General features: G+C 44.8%; 1 protein-coding gene across 1 annotated transcript in view; it reads left to right on the top strand.

The window, feature by feature from the left end:
• The window catches only part of LOC115122456 (UPF0606 protein KIAA1549L-like), a 158,887-nt gene that overhangs the window by 78,846 nt on the left and 54,489 nt on the right, over positions 1-25,552 (top strand). Inside the window, 2 exon segments of the mRNA XM_065011180.1 lie at positions 93-256; positions 637-675. Coding sequence (XP_064867252.1) covers positions 93-256; positions 637-675 — 203 coding nt within the window.

Genomic DNA, 25,552 nt, shown 5'->3' on the forward strand with positions numbered 1-25,552 from the left:
CACAGCACAACAATACTAGTGAATATGTTGTGTGTGCGTGTGTGTGTTGATCCGTTCTCTCACAAAGTGTTCCTGTGTGTTTCCCCTTGTAGCCGTGGTGAAGAATCCTCCAAACAATCTGTGGATCATCGCAGCGGTGCTGGCCCCTATCGCCGTGGTAACGCTCATCATCATCATCATCACCGCCGTGCTCTGCCGGAAGAACAAGAGCGACTTCAAAGCCGACGCCATGGGCAACCTTAACCCCCGTGTCAAGGTGGGCAGAGCAGAGACACACACACACACACACACACACACACACACACACACACACACACACACACACATACCAGGTAGAGGTAAATCCAGATGAAAACTGGAGACACACTGCAAAAAAATGTATTGTATTGAGTTATTTCTATTTCCCAAAAAATCGAGCCTTTTCTAGGTTGAAATAAGCAGAATGATCTGTCAGTGCAGTGAGATGATTCATCTTGGTAAGACGGCAGGTAAATCCATTGTTTGGGTAAACCTAGCAGATCATTGCCTATTTTTGCAGTGCATGTTTTCAGCCTACAGTCAAACTGTCAGACGAGAGACGGGAGGAGGAAATGGATGATGACGCGTATCTTTGACACGGTTTCTCTTGTTTTTCAGACGTCATATCGGAGGGATGTTACAGGATATTACCACCAGGTATCTACTTTGTTTCTCTCTGGTGTCTGTCCTTGTCTCTCTCTGGTGTCTGTCCTTGTTTCTCTATGGTGTCTGTCCTTGTTTCTCTCTGGTGTCTGTCCTTGTTTCTCTCTGGTGTCTGTCCTTGTTTCTCTCTGGTGTCTGTCCTTGTCTCTCTCTGGTGTCTGTCCTTGTCTCTCTGGTGTCTGTCCTTGTTTCTCTCTGGTGTCTGTCCTTGTTTATCTCTGGTGCCTGTCCTTGTTTCTCTCTGGTGTCTGTCCTTGTTTCTCTCTGGTGTCTGTCCTTGTTTCTCTCTGGTGTCTGTCCTGGTTTCTCTCTGGTGCCTGTCCTTGTTTCTCTCTGGTGTCTGTCCTTGTTTCTCTCTGGTGTCTGTCCTTGTTTCTCCCTGGTGTCTGTCCTTGTTTCTCTCTGGTGTCTGTCCTTGTTTCTCTCTGGTGGCTGTCCTTGTTTCTCTCTGGTGTCTGTCCTTGTTTCTCTCTGGTGTCTGTCCTGGTTTCTCTCTGGTGTCTGTCCTTGTTTCTCTCTGGTGTCTGTCCTTGTTTCTCTCTGGTGTCTGTCCTTGTTTCTCTCTGGTGTCTGTCCTTGTTTCTCTCTGGTGTCTGTCCTTGTTTCTCTCTGGTGTCTGTCCTTGTTTCTCTCTGGTGCCTGTCCTTGTTTCTCTCTGGTGCCTGTCCTTGTTTCTCTCTGGTGTCTGTCCTGGTTTCTCTCTGGTGTCTGTCCTTGTTTCTCTCTGGTGTCTGTCCTTGTTTCTCCCTGGTGTCTGTCCTTGTTTCTCTCTGGTGCCTGTCCTTGTTTCTCTCTGGTGTCTGTCCTTGTTTCTCTCTGGTGTCTGTTCTTGTTTCTCTCTGGTGCCTGTCCTTGTTTCTCTCTGGTGTCTGTCCTTGTTGTGAGCTGTGTGTGTCACAGGTTGGTGACACCTTAATTGGGGAGGACGGGCTCATGGTAATGACTGGAGAGAAATAAGTAGAATGGTATGAATTACATCAAACACATGGCCTGATGCCTTTCCATTTGCTTCAGCCATTATAATGAGCCGTCCTCCACTGGTGTGTCTACTAGAGGAGTGCAGGGTAATGGGGTGTTTGACTGGCATATGAAATAGGGATACGGATATGCTGCAGTTGAAATGAAGTTTGAATAGTCACTATTACATTTGATGGGTATGTTTGTTTAGGTGACTGTGTGTGTGTATTAGGGTTGGGTGGTATCCAGATGTTCATATCTTTATACCATCCTTCTCTCATCCCGGGATTTACAGTATTATCAACTTAGTACACATGGTGGTGCCAGAAAGAATTGGGCATCATTTACCAGAATGCTAAGAAATTATCACAAGTAATAGCGAATTTCCATGGAGGCTGCAAGCTAAATATGCTAACGAGTGAAAAAAATTAATTGCTTAAGACAGGCAATCCAGCACATAAAGTTATACATATATAGGTTGGAGCTGCCGAATGTCAAGCGAATGTGAACGAGAGACATTGTGCAAATGAACAAAGTTTTGACACATGCTTGTCTGAAGGAAGAACAGTACTGGCTCTGGAGCAGCATGTGTACACGCTGTGTCTGTGTGTAGTCTGGAGTCGCTAGGGCAACGGGCCTGCCTGGTAAGCTTGGAGAAGAGGGTGGAGCAGCATGTGTACAGGCTGTGTCTGTGTGGAGTCTGGAGTCGCTAGGGCAACGGGCCTGCCTGGTAGGCTTGGAGAAGAGGGTGGAGGAGCAGATAGTCCGAGAACAGAGAGGAGAAAAAAAGGAAGGAAATCAAGATAGAGCTTTGACTTCTCAAACATCTAAATCTAACACAATATGATGCCCCCTCACCTTATTAATTCAGCCACTTACTTAGGACCAGGTCCATTGTCTACTTGTCGAAAAAAATAACTAGCAAGACCTCAAATTTAGGGGTCTCGTTAACTGAGAATTTTGTGTTTTTCACACAGGAAAAAATATAAAATGCATAAGAAATATCTTGCTGTGTTTTGTAAACACAGATGTAAAATGCTTCTTCTTATAATTTCTGCTTGACAGACATTCTATCAGCAGACAGCGCTCTGATTTTTTTTAAAAATATTAGCTTATTTGCTTTTGTGACTGCCAGCCAAATAGAGTTGCATGACTGCCAGCCAAATAGAGTTGCATGACTGCCAGCCAAAAACAAAAATTGACAAAAATTATTTTGTCATCTGATGAAAATGAATATATTTTCTGACGAATGTGTTACACCAATGTATTTTCTGTGAAGGAAACTATAGTTGCAGGTCCCTGATTACTCTATTGAAGCATAAAAACTGTTGACTTTCAATATAAAACACAACCCCTGGCAATACACAGCTGGACTCACCTGCTCCTGCTTTCCCCCATTGTGATATTTACAAACAAACACGTGACTGGACCAGCTGTTCTGGGGAACTAGTAAGCTTTATACTTAAGCAATAAGGCACGAGGGGGTGTGGTATATGGCCAATATACTACGGCTAAGGGCTGTGCTTGGACACAGCCCTTAGCCGTAGTATATTGGCCATATACAACAAACCCCCGAGATGCCTTATTGCTACTATAAACTGGTTACCAATGTAATTAGAGCAGTAAAAATACATGTCTTGTCATACCAGTGGTATACGGTCTGATATACTATGGCTATCAGCCAATCAGCTTTCAGGGCTGGAACCACCCACTTTATAATGTGACAGGTGAAATGAACACGATCTTTATCTCCTGTCATATTGACTGCAGGTATTTATCATCTTTATCTCCTGTCATATTGACTGCAGGTATTTATAATCTTTATCTCCTGTCATATTGACTGCAGGTATTTACTGAAAAAATTGCTACAAATACAAAAATGTATTGAAAAATAAATGTAAAAATAAGTAGTTTCAACGGTATTGACGGTATTGAAAAACCATCCCATGGCTATTGCCAAATACCTCGGGATACGGTATATACGGTATACTGCCCAAACCTAGTGTGTAGGCTACTGTGAGTGAGGGAGATGAGAGACCGCAACCAACCTAGCTGACTCAGTCTGTAGTAGACTGAAAGCTGTGTGTATGCATGTGAATGTGTGTGCGTGCGTGTACGTGCGCATGCGTGTGTGTGTGTGTATGCATGTGTGTGCTCTGAAACGAGCTCTTGGTGCATATTGCTGGAACAAGGTCAGATGTTCTCATCTTAATTGGGTAAAAATAGGCTAGTCGAGACACTAATGATTCTCCTGGCTCAGTACACAGTATAAATACACACAGATCCTAACTATACCATTACACCTGACTCCCTTCTATATGTCGAATAATGTATGTACTCTCATTGTTAACCTTCTAGACCTCATCTGTCTTTAAGAAGCAGACTCACACGTGCAAACACACGCACACACCCCTGTTCTGACCTAGTTTACCCCTGTATGCGTTGTCATTCGCTATTGTTTGTATCAGTTTGGCATTACAGATCAGTTAGTTCACCATTACAGTAATACAATAACCAATCACCGATGTTCATTTTCTATGCAAAGACATGGTCTATATTTTGCAGTATAGCAGTATCCCAAGAGGGAGCTTTGGCCTGAACTTTAGTATGGAATAACAAGCAGGATCAAATCACATTGTATTTGTTACATGCTTGGTAAACAACAGGTGTAGACTCACAGTGAAATGCTTACTGATGGGCCCTTCCCAACAATGCAGAGAGAAACAACAGGTGTAGACTCACAGTGAAATGCTTAGTGATGGGCCCTTCCCAACAATGCAGAGAGAAACAACAGGTGTAGACTAACAGTGAAATGCTTACTGATGGGCCCTTCCCAACAATGCAGAGAGAAACAACAGGTGTAGACTCACAGTGAAATGCTTAGTGATGGGCCCTTCCCAACAATGCAGAGAGAAACAACAGGTGTAGACTAACAGTGAAATGCTTAGTGATGGGCCCTTCCCAACAAAACAGAGAGAAACAACAGGTGTAGACTCACAGTGAAATGCTTAGTGATGGGCCCTTCCCAACAAAACAGAGAGAAACAACAGGTGTAGACTCACAGTGAAATGCTTAGTGATGGGCCCTTCCCAACAAAACAGAGAGAAACAACAGGTGTAGACTAACAGTGAAATGCTTAGTGATGGGCCCTTCCCAACAAAACAGAGAGAAACAACAGGTGTAGACTCACAGTGAAATGCTTAGTGATGGGCCCTTCCCAACAATGCAGAGAGAAACAACAGGTGTAGACTCACAGTGAAATGCTTAGTGATGGGCCCTTCCCAACAAAACAGAGAGAAACAACAGGTGTAGACTCACAGTGAAATGCTTAGTGATGGGCCCTTCCCAACAATACAGAGAGAAACAACAGGTGTAGACTAACAGTGAAATGCTTAGTGATGGGCCCTTCCCAACAATGCAGAGAGAAACAACAGGTGTAGACTAACAGTGAAATGCTTAGTGATGGGCCCTTCCCAACAATGCAGAGAGAAACAACAGGTGTAGACTCACAGTGAAATGCTTAGTGATGGGCCTTTCCCAACAATGCAGAGAGAAACAACAGGTGTAGACTAACAGTGAAATGCTTACTGATTGGCCCTTCCCAACAATGCAGAGAGAAACAACAGGTGTAGACTAACAGTGAAATGCTTAGTGATGGACCCTTCCCAACAATGCAGAGAGAAACAACAGGTGTAGACTAACAGTGAAATGCTTACTGATTGGCCCTTCCCAACAATACAGAGAGAAACAACAGGTGTAGACCAACAGTGAAATGCTTAGTGATGGGCCCTTCCCAACAATGCAGAGAGAAACAACAGGTGTAGACCAACAGTGAAATGCTTACTGATGGGCCCTTCCCAACAATGCAGAGAGAAACAACAGGTGTAGACCAACAGTGAAATGCTTAGTGATGGGCCCTTCCCAACAATGCAGAGAGAAACAACAGGTGTAGACTAACAGTGAAATGCTTACTGACGGGCCCTTCCCAACAATGCAGAGAGAAACAACAGGTGTAGACTAACAGTGAAATGCTTAGTGATGGGGCCTTCCCAACAATGCAGAGAGAAACAACAGGTGTAGACTAACAGTGAAATGCTTACTGATTGGCCCTTCCCAACAATACAGAGAGAAACAACAGGTGTAGACCAACAGTGAAATGCTTAGTGATGGGCCCTTCCCAACAATGCAGAGAGAAACAACAGGTGTAGACCAACAGTGAAATGCTTACTGATGGGCCCTTCCCAACAATGCAGAGAGAAACAACAGGTGTAGACTAACAGTGAAATGCTTAGTGATGGGCCCTTCCCAACAATGCAGAGAGAAACAACAGGTGTAGACTAACAGTGAAATGCTTACTGATGGGCCCTTCCCAACAATACAGAGCGAAACAACAGGTGTAGACTAACAGTGAAATGCTTAGTGATGGGCCCTTCCCAACAATGCAGAGAGAAACAACAGGTGTAGACTAACAGTGAAATGCTTACTGATGGGCCCTTCCCAACAATACAGAGAGAAACAACAGGTGTAGACTAATAGTGAAATGCTTACTGATGGGCCCTTCCCAACAATGCAGAGAGAAACAACAGGTGTAGACTAACAGTGAAATGCTTACTGATGGGCCCTTCCCAACAATGCAGAGAGAAACAACAGGTGTAGACTAACAGTGAAATGCTTACTGATGGGCCCTTCCCAACAATACAGAGAGAAACAACAGGTGTAGACTAACAGTGAAATGCTTAGTGATGGGCCCTTCCCAACAATGCAGAGAGAAACAACAGGTGTAGACTAACAGTGAAATGCTTAGTGATGGGCCCTTCCCAACAATGCAGAGAGAAACAACAGGTGTAGACTAACAGTGAAATGCTTAGTGATGGGCCCTTCCCAACAATGCAGAGAGAAACAACAGGTGTAGACTAACAGTGAAATGCTTACTGATGGGCCCTTCCCAACAATACAGAGAGAAACAACAGGTGTAGACTAACAGTGAAATGCTTACTGATGGGCCCTTCCCAACAATGCAGAGAGAAACAACAGGTGTAGACTAACAGTGAAATGCTTACTGATGGGCCCTTCCCAACAATGCAGAGAGAAACAACAGGTGTAGACCAACAGTGAAATGCTTAGTGATGGGCCCTTCCCAACAATGCAGAGAGAAACAAGAGGTGTAGACTAACAGTGAAATACTTACTGATGGGCCCTTCCCAACAATGCAGAGAGAAACAAGAGGTGTAGACTAACAGTGAAATGCTTAGTGATGGGCCCTTCCCAACAATGCAGAGAGAAACAACAGGTGTAGACTCACAGTGAAATGCTTAGTGATGGGCCCTTCCCAACAATGCAGAGAGAAACAACAGGTGTAGACTAACAGTGAAATGCTTACTGACGGGCCCTTCCCAACAATGCAGAGAGAAACAACAGGTGTAGACTAACAGTGAAATGCTTACTGATGGGGCCCTTCCCAACAATGCAGAGAGAAACAACAGGTGTAGACTAACAGTGAAATGCTTAGTGATGGGCCCTTCCCAACAATGCAGAGAGAAACAACAGGTGTAGACTAACAGTGAAATGCTTAGTGATGGGCCCTTCCCAACAATGCAGAGAGAAACAACAGGTGTAGACTAACAGTGAAATGCTTAGTGATGGGCCCTTCCCAACAATGCAGAGAGAAACAACAGGTGTAGACTAACAGTGAAATGCTTAGTGATGGGCCCTTCCCAACAATGCAGAGAGAAACAACAGGTGTAGACTCACAGTGAAATGCTTACTGATGGGCCCTTCCCAACAATGCAGAGAAACAACAGGTGTAGACTAACAGTGAAATGCTTACTGATGGGCCCTTCCCAACAATGCAGAGAGAAACAACAGGTGTAGACTAACAGTGAAATGCTTACTGATGGGCCCTTCCCAACAATGCAGAGAGAAACAACAGGTGTAGACTAACAGTGAAATGCTTACTGATGGGCCCTTCCCAACAATGCAGAGAGAAACAACAGGTGTAGACTAACAGTGAAATGCTTAGTGATGGGCCCTTCCCAACAATGCAGAGAGAAACAACAGGTGTAGACTAACAGTGAAATGCTTACTGATGGGCCCTTCCCAACAATGCAGAGAGAAACAACAGGTGTAGACTCACAGTGAAATGCTTACTGATGGGCCCTTCCCAACAATGCAGAGAGAAACTACAGGTGTAGACTCACAGTGAAATGCTTAGTGATGGGCCCTTCCCAACAATGCAGAGAGAAACAACAGGTGTAGACTAACAGTGAAATGCTTAGTGATGGGCCCTTCCCAACAATGCAGAGAGAAACAACAGGTGTAGACTCACAGTGAAATGCTTACTGATGGGCCCTTCCCAACAATGCAGAGAGAAACTACAGGTGTAGACTCACAGTGAAATGCTTAGTGATGGGCCCTTCCCAACAACAGAAACAACAGGTGTAGACTAACAGTGAAATGCTTAGTGATGGGCCCTTCCCAACAATGCAGAGAGAAACAACAGGTGTAGACTCACAGTGAAATGCTTACTGACGGGCCCTTCCCAACAATGCAGAGAGAAACAACAGGTGTAGACTAAAAGTGAAATGCTTAGTGATGGGCCCTTCCCAACAATGCAGAGAGAAACAACAGGTGTAGACTAACAGTGAAATGCTTACTGATTGGCCCTTCCCAACAATACAGAGAGAAACAACAGGTGTAGACCAACAGTGAAATGCTTAGTGATGGGCCCTTCCCAACAATGCAGAGAGAAACAACAGGTGTAGACCAACAGTGAAATGCTTACTGATGGGCCCTTCCCAACAATGCAGAGAGAAACAACAGGTGTAGACTAACAGTGAAATGCTTAGTGATGGGCCCTTCCCAACAATGCAGAGAGAAACAACAGGTGTAGACTAACAGTGAAATGCTTACTGATGGGCCCTTCCCAACAATGCAGAGAGAAACAACAGGTGTAGACTAACAGTGAAATGCTTAGTGATGGGCCCTTCCCAACAATGCAGAGAGAAACAACAGGTGTAGACTAACAGTGAAATGCTTACTGACGGGCCCTTCCCAACAATGCAGAGAGAAACAACAGGTGTAGACTAACAGTGAAATGCTTAGTGATATGCCCTTCCCAACAATGCAGAGAGAAACAACAGGTGTAGACTAACAGTGAAATGCTTAGTGATGGGCCCTTCCCAACAATGCAGAGAGAAACAACAGGTGTAGACCAACAGTGAAATGCTTACTGATGGGCCCTTCCCAACAATGCAGAGAGAAACAACAGGTGTAGACTAACAGTGAAATGCTTACTGATGGGCCCTTCAGAGAGAAACAACAGGTGTAGACTAACAGTGAAATGCTTACTGATGGGCCCTTCCCAACAATGCAGAGAGAAACAACAGGTGTAGACTAACAGTGAAATGCTTACTGATGGGCCCTTCCCAACAATGCAGAGAGAAACAACAGGTGTAGACTAATAGTGAAATGCTTACTGATGGGCCCTTCCCAACAATGCAGAGAGAAACAACAGGTGTAGACTAACAGTGAAATGCTTACTGATGGGCCCTTCCCAACAATACAGAGAGAAACAACAGGTGTAGACTAACAGTGAAATGCTTAGTGATGGGCCCTTCCCAACAATGCAGAGAGAAACAACAGGTGTAGACTAACAGTGAAATGCTTAGTGATGGGCCCTTCCCAACAATGCAGAGAGAAACAACAGGTGTAGACTAACAGTGAAATGCTTAGTGATGGGCCCTTCCCAACAATGCAGAGAGAAACAACAGGTGTAGACTAACAGTGAAATGCTTACTGATGGGCCCTTCCCAACAATACAGAGAGAAACAACAGGTGTAGACTAACAGTGAAATGCTTACTGATGGGCCCTTCCCAACAATGCAGAGAGAAACAACAGGTGTAGACTAACAGTGAAATGCTTACTGATGGGCCCTTCCCAACAATGCAGAGAGAAACAACAGGTGTAGACCAACAGTGAAATGCTTAGTGATGGGCCCTTCCCAACAATGCAGAGAGAAACAAGAGGTGTAGACTAACAGTGAAATACTTACTGATGGGCCCTTCCCAACAATGCAGAGAGAAACAAGAGGTGTAGACTAACAGTGAAATGCTTAGTGATGGGCCCTTCCCAACAATACAGAGAGAAACAACAGGTGTAGACTAACAGTGAAATGCTTAGTGATGGGCCCTTCCCAACAATACAGAGAGAAACAACAGGTGTAGACTAACAGTGAAATGCTTAGTGATGGGCCCTTCCCAACAATGCAGAGAGAAACAACAGGTGTAGACTCACAGTGAAATGCTTAGTGATGGGCCCTTCCCAACAATGCAGAGAGAAACAACAGGTGTAGACTAACAGTGAAATGCTTACTGACGTGCCCTTCCCAACAATGCAGAGAGAAACAACAGGTGTAGACTAACAGTGAAATGCTTAGTGATGGGCCCTTCTCAACAATGCAGAGAGAAACAACAGGTGTAGACTAACAGTGAAATGCTTAGTGATATGCCCTTCCCAACAATGCAGAGAGAAACAACAGGTGTAGACTAACAGTGAAATGCTTACTGATGGGCCCTTCCCAACAATGCAGAGAGAAACAACAGGTGTAGACTAACAGTGAAATGCTTACTGATGGGCCCTTCCCAACAATACAGAGAGAAACAACAGGTGTAGACTAACAGTGAAATGCTTAGTGATGGGCCCTTCCCAACAATGCAGAGAGAAACAACAGGTGTAGACTAACAGTGAAATGCTTAGTGATGGGCCCTTCCCAACAATGCAGAGAGAAACAACAGGTGTAGACTAACAGTGAAATGCTTAGTGATGGGCCCTTCCCAACAATGCAGAGAGAAACAACAGGTGTAGACTAACAGTGAAATGCTTACTGATGGGCCCTTCCCAACAATACAGAGAGAAACAACAGGTGTAGACTAACAGTGAAATGCTTACTGATGGGCCCTTCCCAACAATGCAGAGAGAAACAACAGGTGTAGACTAACAGTGAAATGCTTACTGATGGGCCCTTCCCAACAATGCAGAGAGAAACAACAGGTGTAGACCAACAGTGAAATGCTTAGTGATGGGCCCTTCCCAACAATGCAGAGAGAAACAACAGGTGTAGACTAACAGTGAAATACTTACTGATGGGCCCTTCCCAACAATGCAGAGAGAAACAAGAGGTGTAGATTAACAGTGAAATGCTTAGTGATGGGCCCTTCCCAACAATACAGAGAGAAACAACAGGTGTAGACTAACAGTGAAATGCTTACTGATGGGCCCTTCCCAACAATGCAGAGAGAAACAACAGGTGTAGACTAACAGTGAAATGCTTAGTGATGGGCCCTTCCCAACAATGCAGAGAGAAACAACAGGTGTAGACTAACAGTGAAATGCTTAGTGATGGGCCCTTCCCAACAATGCAGAGAGAAACAACAGGTGTAGACTAACAGTGAAATGCTTAGTGATGGGCCCTTCCCAACAATACAGAGAGAAACAACAGGTGTAGACTAACAGTGAAATGCTTAGTGATGGGCCCTTCCCAACAATGCAGAGAGAAACAACAGGTGTAGACTAACAGTGAAATGCTTAGTGATGGGCCCTTCCCAACAATGCAGAGAGAAACAACAGGTGTAGACTAACAGTGAAATGCTTAGTGATGGGCCCTTCCCAACAATGCAGAGAGAAACAACAGGTGTAGACTAACAGTGAAATGCTTACTGACGGGCCCTTCCCAACAATGCAGAGAGAAACAACAGGTGTAGACTAACAGTGAAATGCTTACTGATGGGCCCTTCCCAACAATGCAGAGAGAAACAACAGGTGTAGACTAACAGTGAAATGCTTACTGATGGGCCCTTCCCAACAATACAGAGAGAAACAACAGGTGTAGACAAACAGTGAAATGCTTACTGATGGGCCCTTCCCAACAATACAGAGAGAAACAACAGGTGTAGACTAACAGTGAAATGCTTACTGATGGGCCCTTCCCAACAATACAGAGAGAAACAACAGGTGTAGACTAACAGTGAAATGCTTACTGATGGGCCCTTCCCAACAATGCAGAGAGAAACAACAGGTGTAGACTAACAGTGAAATGCTTACTGATGGGCCCTTCCCAACAATACAGAGAGAAACAACAGGTGTAGACTAACAGTGAAATGCTTAGTGATGGGCCCTTCCCAACAATGCAGAGAGAAACAACAGGTGTAGACTAACAGTGAAATGCTTAGTGATGGGCCCTTCCCAACAATGCAGAGAGAAACAACAGGTGTAGACTAACAGTGAAATGCTTAGTGATGGGCCCTTCCCAACAATGCAGAGAGAAACAACAGGTGTAGACTAACAGTGAAATGCTTACTGATGGGCCCTTCCCAACAATACAGAGAGAAACAACAGGTGTAGACTAACAGTGAAATGCTTACTGATGGGCCCTTCCCAACAATGCAGAGAGAAACAACAGGTGTAGACTAACAGTGAAATGCTTAGTGATGGGCCCTTCCCAACAATGCAGAGAGAAACAAGAGGTGTAGACTAACAGTGAAATACTTACTGATGGGCCCTTCCCAACAATGCAGAGAGAAACAGGTGTAGACTAACAGTGAAATGCTTAGTGATGGGCCCTTCCCAACAATGCAGAGAGAAACAACAGGTGTAGACTAACAGTGAAATGCTTAGTGATGGGCCCTTCCCAACAATGCAGAGAGAAACAACAGGTGTAGACTAACAGTGAAATGCTTAGTGATGGGCCCTTCCCAACAATGCAGAGAGAAACAACAGGTGTAGACTAACAGTGAAATGCTTACTGACGGGCCCTTCCCAACAATGCAGAGAGAAACAACAGGTGTAGACTAACAGTGAAATGCTTAGTGATGGGCCCTTCTCAACAATGCAGAGAGAAACAACAGGTGTAGACTAACAGTGAAATGCTTAGTGATATGCCCTTCCCAACAATGCAGAGAGAAACAACAGGTGTAGACTAACAGTGAAATGCTTACTGATGGGCCCTTCCCAAAAATGCAGAGAGAAACAACAGGTGTAGACTAACAGTGAAATGCTTACTGATGGGCCCTTCCCAACAATACAGAGAGAAACAACAGGTGTAGACTAACAGTGAAATGCTTACTGATGGGCCCTTCCCAACAATGCAGAGAGAAACAACAGGTGTAGACTAACAGTGAAATGCTTACTGATGGGGCCCTTCCCAACAATGCAGAGAGAAACAACAGGTGTAGACTAACAGTGAAATGCTTAGTGATGGGCCCTTCCCAACAATGCAGAGAGAAACAACAGGTGTAGACTAACAGTGAAATGCTTACTGATGGGCCCTTCCCAACAATGCAGAGAGAAACAACAGGTGTAGACTAACAGTGAAATGCTTACTGATGGGCCCTTCCCAACAATGCAGAGAGAAACAACAGGTGTAGACTAACAGTGAAATGCTTAGTGATGGGCCCTTCCCAACAATGCAGAGAGAAACAACAGGTGTAGACTAACAGTGAAATGCTTACTGATGGGCCCTTCCCAACAATGCAGAGAGAAACAACAGGTGTAGACTAACAGTGAAATGCTTACTGATGGGCCCTTCCCAACAATGCAGAGAGAAACAACAGGTGTAGACTAACAGTGAAATGCTTAGTGATGGGCCCTTCCCAACAATGCAGAGAGAAACAACAGGTGTAGACTAACAGTGAAATGCTTAGTGATGGGCCCTTCCCAACAATGCAGAGAGAAACAACAGGTGTAGACTCACAGTGAAATGCTTACTGATGGGCCCTTCCCAACAATGCAGAGAGAAACAACAGGTGTAGACTAACAGTGAAATGCTTAGTGATGGGCCCTTCCCAACAATGCAGAGAGAAACAACAGGTGTAGACTAACAGTGAAATGCTTACTGATGGGCCCTTCCCAACAATGCAGAGAGAAACAACAGGTGTAGACTAACAGTGAAATGCTTAGTGATGGGCCCTTCCCAACAATGCAGAGAGAAACAACAGGTGTAGACTAACAGTGAAATGCTTACTGATGGGCCCTTCCCAACAATGCAGAGAGAAACAACAGGTGTAGACTAACAGTGAAATGCTTAGTGATGGGCCCTTCCCAACAATGCAGAGAGAAACAACAGGTGTAGACTAACAGTGAAATGCTTACTGATGGGCCCTTCCCAACAATGCAGAGAGAAACAACAGGTGTAGACTAACAGTGAAATGCTTAGTGATGGGCCCTTCCCAACAATGCAGAGAGAAACAACAGGTGTAGACTAACAGTGAAATGCTTAGTGATGGGCCCTTCCCAACAATGCAGAGAGAAACAACAGGTGTAGACTAACAGTGAAATGCTTACTGATGGGCCCTTCCCAACAATGCAGAGAGAAACAACAGGTGTAGACTAACAGTGAAATGCTTACTGATGGGCCCTTCCCAACAATGCAGAGAGAAACAACAGGTGTAGACTAACAGTGAAATGCTTACTGATGGGCCCTTCCCAACAATGCAGAGAGAAACAACAGGTGTAGACTAACAGTGAAATGCTTACTGATGGGCCCTTCCCAACAATGCAGAGAGAAACAACAGGTGTAGACTAACAGTGAAATGCTTACTGATGGGCCCTTCCCAACAATACAGAGAGAAACAACAGGTGTAGACTAACAGTGAAATGCTTAGTGATGGGCCCTTCCCAACAATGCAGAGAGAAACAACAGGTGTAGACTAACAGTGAAATGCTTAGTGATGGGCCCTTCCCAACAATGCAGAGAGAAACAACAGGTGTAGACTAACAGTGAAATACTTAGTGATGGGCCCTTCCCAACAATGCAGAGAGAAACAACAGGTGTAGACTAACAGTGAAATGCTTACTGATGGGCCCTTCCCAACAATACAGAGAGAAACAACAGGTGTAGACTAACAGTGAAATGCTTACTGATGGGCCCTTCCCAACAATGCAGAGAGAAACAACAGGTGTAGACTAACAGTGAAATGCTTACTGATGGGCCCTTCCCAACAATGCAGAGAGAAACAACAGGTGTAGACTAACAGTGAAATGCTTAGTGATGGGCCCTTCCCAACAATGCAGAGAGAAACAACAGGTGTAGACTAACAGTGAAATGCTTACTGATGGGCCCTTCCCAACAATGCAGAGAGAAACAACAGGTGTAGACTAACAGTGAAATGCTTAGTGATGGGCCCTTCCCAACAATACAGAGAGAAACAACAGGTGTAGACTAACAGTGAAATGCTTAGTGATGGGCCCTTCCCAACAATGCAGAGAGAAACAACAGGTGTAGACTAACAGTGAAATGCTTAGTGATGGGCCCTTCCCAACAATGCAGAGAGAAACAACAGGTGTAGACTAACAGTGAAATGCTTACTGATGGGCCCTTCCCAACAATGCAGAGAGAAACAACAGGTGTAGACTAACAGTGAAATGCTTAGTGATGGGCCCTTCCCAACAATGCAGAGAGAAACAACAGGTGTAGACTAACAGTGAAATGCTTAGTGATGGGCCCTTCCCAACAATGCAGAGAGAAACAACAGGTGTAGACTAACAGTGAAATGCTTACTGATGGGCCCTTCCCAACAATGCAGAGAGAAACAACAGGTGTAGACTAACAGTGAAATGCTTAGTGATGGGCCCTTCCCAACAATGCAGAGAGAAACAACAGGTGTAGACTAACAGTGAAATGCTTACTGATGGGCCCTTCCCAACAATGCAGAGAGAAACAACAGGTGTAGACCAACAGTGAAATGCTTAGTGATGGGCCCTTCCCAACAATGCAGAGAGAAACAACAGGTGTAGACTAACAGTGAAATGCTTACTGATGGGCCCTTCCCAACAATGCAGAGAGAAACAACAGGTGTAGACTAACAGTGAAATGCTTAGTGATGGGCCCTTCCCAACAATGCAGAGAGAAACAACAGGTGTAGACTAACAGTGAAATGCTTACTGATGGGCCCTTCCCAACAATGCAGAGAGAAACAACAGGTGTAGACTAACAGTGAAATGCTTAGTGAGCCCTTCCCAACAATGCAGAGAGAAACAACAGGTGTAGACTAACAGTGAAATGCTTAGTGATGGGCCCTTCCCAACAATGCAGAGAGAAACAACAGGTGTAGACTAACAGTGAAATGCTTACTGATGGGCCCTTCCCAACAATGCAGAGAGAAACAACAGGTGTAGACTAACAGTGAAATGCTTACTGATGGGCCCTTCCCAACAATGCAGAGAGAAACAACAGGTGTAGACTAACAGTGAAATGCTTACTGATGGGCCCTTCCCAACAATACAGAGAGAAACAACAGGTGTAGACTAACAGTGAAATGCTTACTGATGGGCCCTTCCCAACAATGCAGAGAGAAACAACAGGTGTAGACTAACAGTGAAATGCTTACTGATGGGCCCTTCCCAACAATGCAGAGAGAAACAACAGGTGTAGACTAACAGTGAAATGCTTAGTGATGGGCCCTTCCCAACAATGCAGAGAGAAACAACAGGTGTAGACTAACAGTGAAATGCTTAGTGATGGGCCCTTCCCAACAATGCAGAGAGAAACAACAGGTGTAGACTAACAGTGAAATGCTTAGTGATGGGCCCTTCCCAACAATGCAGAGAGAAACAACAGGTGTAGACTAACAGTGAAATGCTTGTGATGGGCCCTTCCCAACAATGCAGAGAGAAACAACAGGTGTAGACTAACAGTGAAATGCTTACTGATGGGCCCTTCCCAACAATGCAGAGAGAAACAACAGGTGTAGACTAACAGTGAAATGCTTAGTGATGGGCCCTTCCCAACAATGCAGAGAGAAACAAGAGGTGTAGACTAACAGTGAAATACTTACTGATGGGCCCTTCCCAACAATACAGAGAGAAACAACAGGTGTAGACTAACAGTGAAATGCTTAGTGATGGGCCCTTCCCAACAATGCAGAGAGAAACAACAGGTGTAGACTAACAGTGAAATGCTTAGTGATGGGCCCTTCCCAACAATGCAGAGAGAAACAACAGGTGTAGACTAACAGTGAAATGCTTAGTGATGGGCCCTTCCCAACAATGCAGAGAGAAACAACAGGTGTAGACTAACAGTGAAATGCTTACTGATGGGCCCTTCCCAACAATGCAGAGAGAAACAACAGGTGTAGACTAACAGTGAAATGCTTAGTGATGGGCCCTTCCCAACAATGCAGAGAGAAACAACAGGTGTAGACTAACAGTGAAATGCTTAGTGATATGCCCTTCCCAACAATGCAGAGAGAAACAACAGGTGTAGACTAACAGTGAAATGCTTACTGATGGGCCCTTCCCAACAATGCAGAGAGAAACAACAGGTGTAGACTAACAGTGAAATGCTTACTGATGGGCCCTTCCCAACAATACAGAGAGAAACAACAGGTGTAGACTAACAGTGAAATGCTTACTGATGGGCCCTTCCCAACAATACAGAGAGAAACAACAGGTGTAGACTAACAGTGAAATGCTTACTGATGGGCCCTTCCCAACAATACAGAGAGAAACAACAGGTGTAGACTAATAGTGAAATGCTTACTGATGGGCCCTTCCCAACAATGCAGAGAGAAACAACAGGTGTAGACTAACAGTGAAATGCTTACTGATGGGCCCTTCCCAACAATACAGAGAGAAACAACAGGTGTAGACTAACAGTGAAATGCTTAGTGATGGGCCCTTCCCAACAATGCAGAGAGAAACAACAGGTGTAGACTAACAGTGAAATGCTTAGTGATGGGCCCTTCCCAACAATGCAGAGAGAAACAACAGGTGTAGACTAACAGTGAATGGGTGAAATGCTTAGTGATGGGCCCTTCCCAACAATGCAGAGAGAAACAACAGGTGTAGACTAACAGTGAAATGCTTACTGATGGGCCCTTCCCAACAATACAGAGAGAAACAACAGGTGTAGACTAACAGTGAAATGCTTACTGATGGGCCCTTCCCAACAATGCAGAGAGAAACAACAGGTGTAGACTAACAGTGAAATGCTTACTGATGGGCCCTTCCCAACAATGCAGAGAGAAACCAGGTTAGACCAACAGTGATGGGCCCTTCCCAACAATGCAGAGAGAAACAACAGGTGTAGACTAACAGTGAAATGCTTACTGATGGGCCCTTCCCAACAATGCAGAGAGAAACAAGAGGTGTAGACTAACAGTGAAATGCTTAGTGATGGGCCCTTCCCAACAATACAGAGAGAAACAACAGGTGTAGACTAACAGTGAAATGCTTACTGATGGGCCCTTCCCAACAATGCAGAGAGAAACAACAGGTGTAGACTAACAGTGAAATGCTTAGTGATGGGCCCTTCCCAACAATGCAGAGAGAAACAACAGGTGTAGACTAACAGTGAAATGCTTACTGATGGGCCCTTCCCAACAATGCAGAGAGAAACAAAGGTGTAGACTAACAGTGAAATGCTTACTGATGGGCCCTTCCCAACAATACAGAGAGAAACAACAGGTGTAGACTAACAGTGAAATGCTTAGTGATGGGCCCTTCCCAACAATGCAGAGAGAAACAACAGGTGTAGACTAACAGTGAAATGCTTAGTGATGGGCCCTTCCCAACAATGCAGAGAGAAACAACAGGTGTAGACTAACAGTGAAATGCTTAGTGATGGGCCCTTCCCAACAATGCAGAGAGAAACAACAGGTGTAGACTAACAGTGAAATGCTTACTGATGGGCCCTTCCCAACAATGCAGAGAGAAACAACAGGTGTAGACTAACAGTGAAATGCTTACTGATGGGCCCTTCCCAACAATGCAGAGAGAAACAACAGGTGTAGACTAACAGTGAAATGCTTACTGATGGGCCCTTCCCAACAATGCAGAGAGAAACAACAGGTGTAGACTAACAGTGAAATGCTTAGTGATGGGCCCTTCCCAACAATGAGAGAGAAACAAGAGGTGTAGACTAACAGTGAAATGCTTACTGATGGGCCCTTCCCAACAATGCAGAGAGAAACAAGAGGTGTAGACTAACAGTGAAATGCTTAGTGATGGGCCCTTCCCAACAAACAGAGAAACAACAGGTGTAGACTAACAGTGAAATGCTTAGTGATGGGCCCTTCCCAACAATGCAGAGAGAAACAACAGGTGTAGACTAACAGTGAAATGCTTAGTGATGGGCCCTTCCCAACAATGCAGAGAGAAACAACAGGTGTAGACTAACAGTGAAATGCTTACTGATGGGCCCTTCCCAACAATGCAGAGAGAAACAACAGGTGTAGACTAACAGTGAAATGCTTAGTGATGGGCCCTTCCCAACAATGCAGAGAGAAACAACAGGTGTAGACTAACAGTGAAATGCTTAGTGATGGGCCCTTCCCAACAATGCAGAGAGAAACAACAGGTGTAGACTAACAGTGAAATGCTTACTGATGGGCCCTTCCCAACAATGCAGAGAGAAACAACAGGTGTAGACTAACAGTGAAATGCTTACTGATGGGCCCTTCCCAACAATGCAGAGAGAAACAACAGGTGTAGACTAACAGTGAAATGCTTAGTGATGGGCCCTTCCCAACAATGCAGAGAGAAACAACAGGTGTAGACTAACAGTGAAATGCTTACTGATGGGCCCTTCCCAACAATGCAGAGAGAAACAACAGAGAGAAACAACAGGTGTAGACTAACAGTGAAATGCTTAGTGATGGGAAACCCTTCCCAACAATGCAAGAGAGAAACAACAGGTGTAGACTAACAGTGAAATGCTTAGTGATGGGCCCTTCCCAACAATGCAGAGAGAAACAACAGGTGTAGACTAACAGTGAAATGCTTACTGACGGGCCCTTCCCAACAATGCAGAGAGAAACAACAGGTGTAGACTAACAGTGAAATGCTTAGTGATGGGCCCTTCCCAACAATGCAGAGAGAAACAACAGGTGTAGACTAACAGTGAAATGCTTAGTGATGGGCCCTTCCCAACAATGCAGAGAGAAACAACAGGTGTAGACTAACAGTGAAATGCTTACTGATGGGCCCTTCCCAACAATGCAGAGAGAAACAACAGGTGTAGACTAACAGTGAAATGCTTACTGATGGGCCCTTCCCAACAATACAGAGAGAAACAACAGGTGTAGACTAACAGTGAAATGCTTAGTGATGGGCCCTTCCCAACAATGCAGAGAGAAACAACAGGTGTAGACTAACAGTGAAATGCTTAGTGATGGGCCCTTCCCAACAATGCAGAGAGAAACAACAGGTGTAGACTAACAGTGAAATGCTTACTGATGGGCCCTTCCCAACAATACAGAGAGAAACAACAGGTGTAGACTAACAGTGAAATGCTTACTGATGGGCCCTTCCCAACAATGCAGAGAGAAACAACAGGTGTAGACTAACAGTGAAATGCTTACTGATGGGCCCTTCCCAACAATGCAGAGAGAAACAACAGGTGTAGACTAACAGTGAAATGCTTACTGATGGGCCCTTCCCAACAATGCAGAGAGAAACAACAGGTGTAGACTAACAGTGAAATGCTTAGTGATGGGCCCTTCCCAACAATGCAGAGAGAAACAACAGGTGTAGACTAACAGTGAAATGCTTAGTGATGGGCCCTTCCCAACAATGCAGAGAGAAACAACAGGTGTAGACTAACAGTGAAATACTTACTGATGGGCCCTTCCCAACAATGCAGAGAGAAACAAAGGTGTAGACTAACAGTGAAATGCTTAGTGATGGGCCCTTCCCAACAATACAGAGAGAAACAACAGGTGCCCTTCCCAACAATGAGAAAACAACAGGTAGACTAACAGTGAAATGCTTACTGATGGGCCCTTCCCAACAATGCAGAGAGAAACAACAGGTGTAGACTAACAGTGAAATGCTTAGTGATGGGCCCTTCCCAACAATGCAGAGAGAAACAACAGGTGTAGACTAACAGTGAAATGCTTAGTGATGGGCCCTTCCCAACAATGCAGAGAGAAACAACAGGTGTAGACTAACAGTGAAATGCTTAGTGATGGGCCCTTCCCAACAATACAGAGAGAAACAACAGGTGTAGACTAACAGTGAAATGCTTAGTGATGGGCCCTTCCCAACAATGCAGAGAGAAACAACAGGTGTAGACTAACAGTGAAATGCTTAGTGATGGGCCCTTCCCAACAATGCAGAGAGAAACAACAGGTGTAGACTAACAGTGAAATGCTTAGTGATGGGCCCTTCCCAACAATGCAGAGAGAAACAACAGGTGTAGACTAACAGTGAAATGCTTAGTGATGGGCCCTTCCCAACAATGCAGAGAGAAACAACAGGTGTAGACTAACAGTGAAATGCTTACTGATGGGCCCTTCCCAACAATGCAGAGAGAAACAACAGGTGTAGACTAACAGTGAAATGCTTACTGATGGGCCCTTCCCAACAATGCAGAGAGAAACAACAGGTGTAGACTAACAGTGAAATGCTTAGTGATGGGCCCTTCCCAACAATGCAGAGAGAAACAACAGGTGTAGACTAACAGTGAAATGCTTAGTGATGGGCCCTTCCCAACAATGCAGAGAGAAACAACAGGTGTAGACTAACAGTGAAATGCTTAGTGATGGGCCCTTCCCAACAATGCAGAGAGAAACAACAGGTGTAGACTAACAGTGAAATGCTTAGTGATGGGCCCTTCCCAACAATGCAGAGAGAAACAACAGGTGTAGACTAACAGTGAAATGCTTACTGATGGGCCCTTCCCAACAATGCAGAGAGAAACAACAGGTGTAGACTAACAGTGAAATGCTTAGTGATGGGCCCTTCCCAACAATGCAGAGAGAAACAACAGGTGTAGACTAACAGTGAAATGCTTACTGATGGGCCCTTCCCAACAATGCAGAGAGAAACAACAGGTGTAGACTAACAGTGAAATGCTTACTGATGGGCCCTTCCCAACAATGCAGAGAGAAACAACAGGTGTAGACAACAGTGAAATGCTTAGTGATGGGCCCTTCCCAACAATGCAGAGAGAAACAACAGGTGTAGACTAACAGTGAAATGCTTAGTGATGGGCCCTTCCCAACAATGCAGAGAGAAACAACAGGTGTAGACTAACAGTGAAATGCTTAGTGATGGGCCCTTCCCAACAATGCAGAGAGAAACAACAGGTGTAGACTAACAGTGAAATGCTTACTGATGGGCCCTTCCCAACAATGCAGAGAGAAACAACAGGTGTAGACTAACAGTGAAATGCTTAGTGATGGGCCCTTCCCAACAATGCAGAGAGAAACAACAGGTGTAGACTAACAGTGAAATGCTTAGTGATGGGCCCTTCCCAACAATGCAGAGAGAAACAACAGGTGTAGACTAACAGTGAAATGCTTAGTGATGGGCCCTTCCCAACAATACAGAGAGAAACAACAGGTGTAGACTAACAGTGAAATGCTTAGTGATGGGCCCTTCCCAACAATGCAGAGAGAAACAACAGGTGTAGACTAACAGTGAAATGCTTAGTGATGGGCCCTTCCCAACAATGCAGAGAGTAACAACAGGTGTAGACTCACAGTGAAATGCTTAGTGATGGGCCCTTCCCAACAATGCAGAGAGAAACAACAGGTGTAGACTAACAGTGAAATGCTTAGTGATGGGCCCTTCCCAACAATGCAGAGAGAAACAACAGGTGTAGACTAACAGTGAAATGCTTACTGATGGACCCTTCCCAACAATGCAGAGAGAAACAACAGGTGTAGACTAACAGTGAAATGCTTACTGACGGGCCCTTCCCAACAATGCAGAGAGAAACAACAGGTGTAGACTAACAGTGAAATGCTTAGTGATGGGCCCTTCCCAACAATACAGAGAGAAACAACAGGTGTAGACTAACAGTGAAATGCTTACTGATGGGCCCTTCCCAACAATGCAGAGAGAAACAACAGGTGTAGACTAACAGTGAAATGCTTAGTGATGGGCCCTTCCCAACAATGCAGAGAGAAACAACAGGTGTAGACTAACAGTGAAATGCTTACTGATGGGCCCTTCCCAACAATGCAGAGAGAAACAACAGGTGTAGACTAACAGTGAAATGCTTACTGATGGGCCCTTCCCAACAATGCAGAGAGAAACAACAGGTGTAGACTAACAGTGAAATGCTTAGTGATGGGCCCTTCCCAACAATGCAGAGAGAAACAACAGGTGTAGACTAACAGTGAAATGCTTACTGATGGGCCCTTCCCAACAATGCAGAGAGAAACAACAGGTGTAGACTAACAGTGAAATGCTTAGTGATGGGCCCTTCCCAACAATGCAGAGAGAAACAACAGGTGTAGACTAACAGTGAAATGCTTAGTGATGGGCCCTTCCCAACAATGCAGAGAGAAACAACAGGTGTAGACTAACAGTGAAATGCTTAGTGATGGGCCCTTCCCAACAATGCAGAGAGAAACAACAGGTGTAGACTAACAGTGAAATGCTTAGTGATGGGCCCTTCCCAACAATGCAGAGAGAAACAACAGGTGTAGACTAACAGTGAAATGCTTAGTGATGGGCCCTTCCCAACAATGCAGAGAGAAACAACAGGTGTAGACTAACAGTGAAATGCTTAGTGATGGGCCCTTCCCAACAATGCAGAGAGAAACAACAGGTTCTAACAGTGAAACAATGGCAAGCAGAGAGAAACAACAGGTGTAGACTAACAGTGAAATGCTTACTGATGGGCCCTTCCCAACAATGCAGAGAGAAACAACAGGTGTAGACTAACAGTGAAATGCTTAGTGATGGGCCCTTCCCAACAATACAGAGAGAAACAACAGGTGTAGACTAACAGTGAAATGCTTAGTGATGGGCCCTTCCCAACAATGCAGAGAGAAACAACAGGTGTAGACTAACAGTGAAATGCTTACTGATGGGCCCTTCCCAACAATGCAGAGAGAAACAACAGGTGTAGACTAACAGTGAAATGCTTAGTGATGGGCCCTTCCCAACAATGCAGAGAGAAACAACAGGTGTAGACTAACAGTGAAATGCTTAGTGATGGGCCCTTCCCAACAATGCAGAGAGAAACAACAGGTGTAGACTAACAGTGAAATGCTTACTGATGGGCCCTTCCCAACAATGCAGAGAGAAACAACAGGTGTAGACTAACAGTGAAATGCTTACTGATGGGCCCTTCCCAACAATGCAGAGAGAAACAACAGGTGTAGACTAACAGTGAAATGCTTACTGATGGGCCCTTCCCAACAATACAGAGAGAAACAACAGGTGTAGACTAACAGTGAAATGCTTAGTGATGGGCCCTTCCCAACAATGCAGAGAGAAACAACAGGTGTAGACTAACAGTGAAATGCTTACTGATGGGCCCTTCCCAACAATGCAGAGAGAAACAACAGGTGTAGACTAACAGTGAAATGCTTACTGATGGGCCCTTCCCAACAATGCAGAGAGAAACAACAGGTGTAGACTAACAGTGAAATGCTTACTGATGGGCCCTTCCCAACAATGCAGAGAGAAACAACAGGTGTAGACTAACAGTGAAATGCTTACTGATGGGCCCTTCCCAACAATGCAGAGAGAAACAACAGGTGTAGACTAACAGTGAAATGCTTAGTGATGGGCCCTTCCCAACAATGCAGAGAGAAACAACAGGTGTAGACTAACAGTGAAATGCTTAGTGATGGGCCCTTCCCAACAATGCAGAGAGAAACAACAGGTGTAGACTAACAGTGAAATGCTTAGTGATGGGCCCTTCCCAACAATACAGAGAGAAACAACAGGTGTAGACTAACAGTGAAATGCTTAGTGATGGGCCCTTCCCAACAATGCAGAGAGAAACAACAGGTGTAGACTAACAGTGAAATGCTTAGTGATGGGCCCTTCCCAACAATGCAGAGAGAAACAACAGGTGTAGACTAACAGTGAAATGCTTAGTGATGGGCCCTTCCCAACAATGCAGAGAGAAACAACAGGTGTAGACTAACAGTGAAATGCTTAGTGATGGGCCCTTCCCAACAATGCAGAGAGAAACAACAGGTGTAGACTAACAGTGAAATGCTTAGTGATGGGCCCTTCCCAACAATGCAGAGAGAAACAACAGGTGTAGACTAACAGTGAAATGCTTAGTGATGGGCCCTTCCCAACAATGCAGAGAGAAACAACAGGTGTAGACTAACAGTGAAATGCTTAGTGATGGGCCCTTCCCAACAATGCAGAGAGAAACAACAGGTGTAGACTAACAGTGAAATGCTTAGTGATGGGCCCTTCCCAACAATGCAGAGAGAAACAACAGGTGTAGACTAACAGTGAAATGCTTACTGATGGGCCCTTCCCAACAATGCAGAGAGAAACAACAGGTGTAGACTAACAGTGAAATGCTTACTGATGGGCCCTTCCCAACAATGCAGAGAGAAACAACAGGTGTAGACTAACAGTGAAATGCTTAGTGATGGGCCCTTCCCAACAATGCAGAGAGAAACAACAGGTGTAGACTAACAGTGAAATGCTTACTGATGGGCCCTTCCCAACAATGCAGAGAGAAACAACAGGTGTAGACTAACAGTGAAATGCTTAGTGATGGGCCCTTCCCAACAATGCAGAGAGAAACAACAGGTGTAGACTAACAGTGAAATGCTTAGTGATGGGCCCTTCCCAACAATGCAGAGAGAAACAACAGGTGTAGACTAACAGTGAAATGCTTAGTGATGGGCCCTTCCCAACAATGCAGAGAGAAACAACAGGTGTAGACTAACAGTGAAATGCTTACTGATGGGCCCTTCCCAACAATGCAGAGAGAAACAACAGGTGTAGACTAACAGTGAAATGCTTACTGATGGGCCCTTCCCAACAATGCAGAGAGAAACAAAGGTGTAGACTAACAGTGAAATGCTTAGTGATGGGCCCTTCCCAACAATGCAGAGAGAAACAACAGGTGTAGACTAACAGTGAAATGCTTAGTGATGGGCCCTTCCCAACAATGCAGAGAGAAACAACAGGTGTAGACTAACAGTG

Source organism: Oncorhynchus nerka, linkage group LG27 (genome assembly GCF_034236695.1).
Source record: "Oncorhynchus nerka isolate Pitt River linkage group LG27, Oner_Uvic_2.0, whole genome shotgun sequence".
In the NCBI taxonomy this organism is placed as follows: Eukaryota; Metazoa; Chordata; class Actinopteri; order Salmoniformes; family Salmonidae; genus Oncorhynchus; species Oncorhynchus nerka.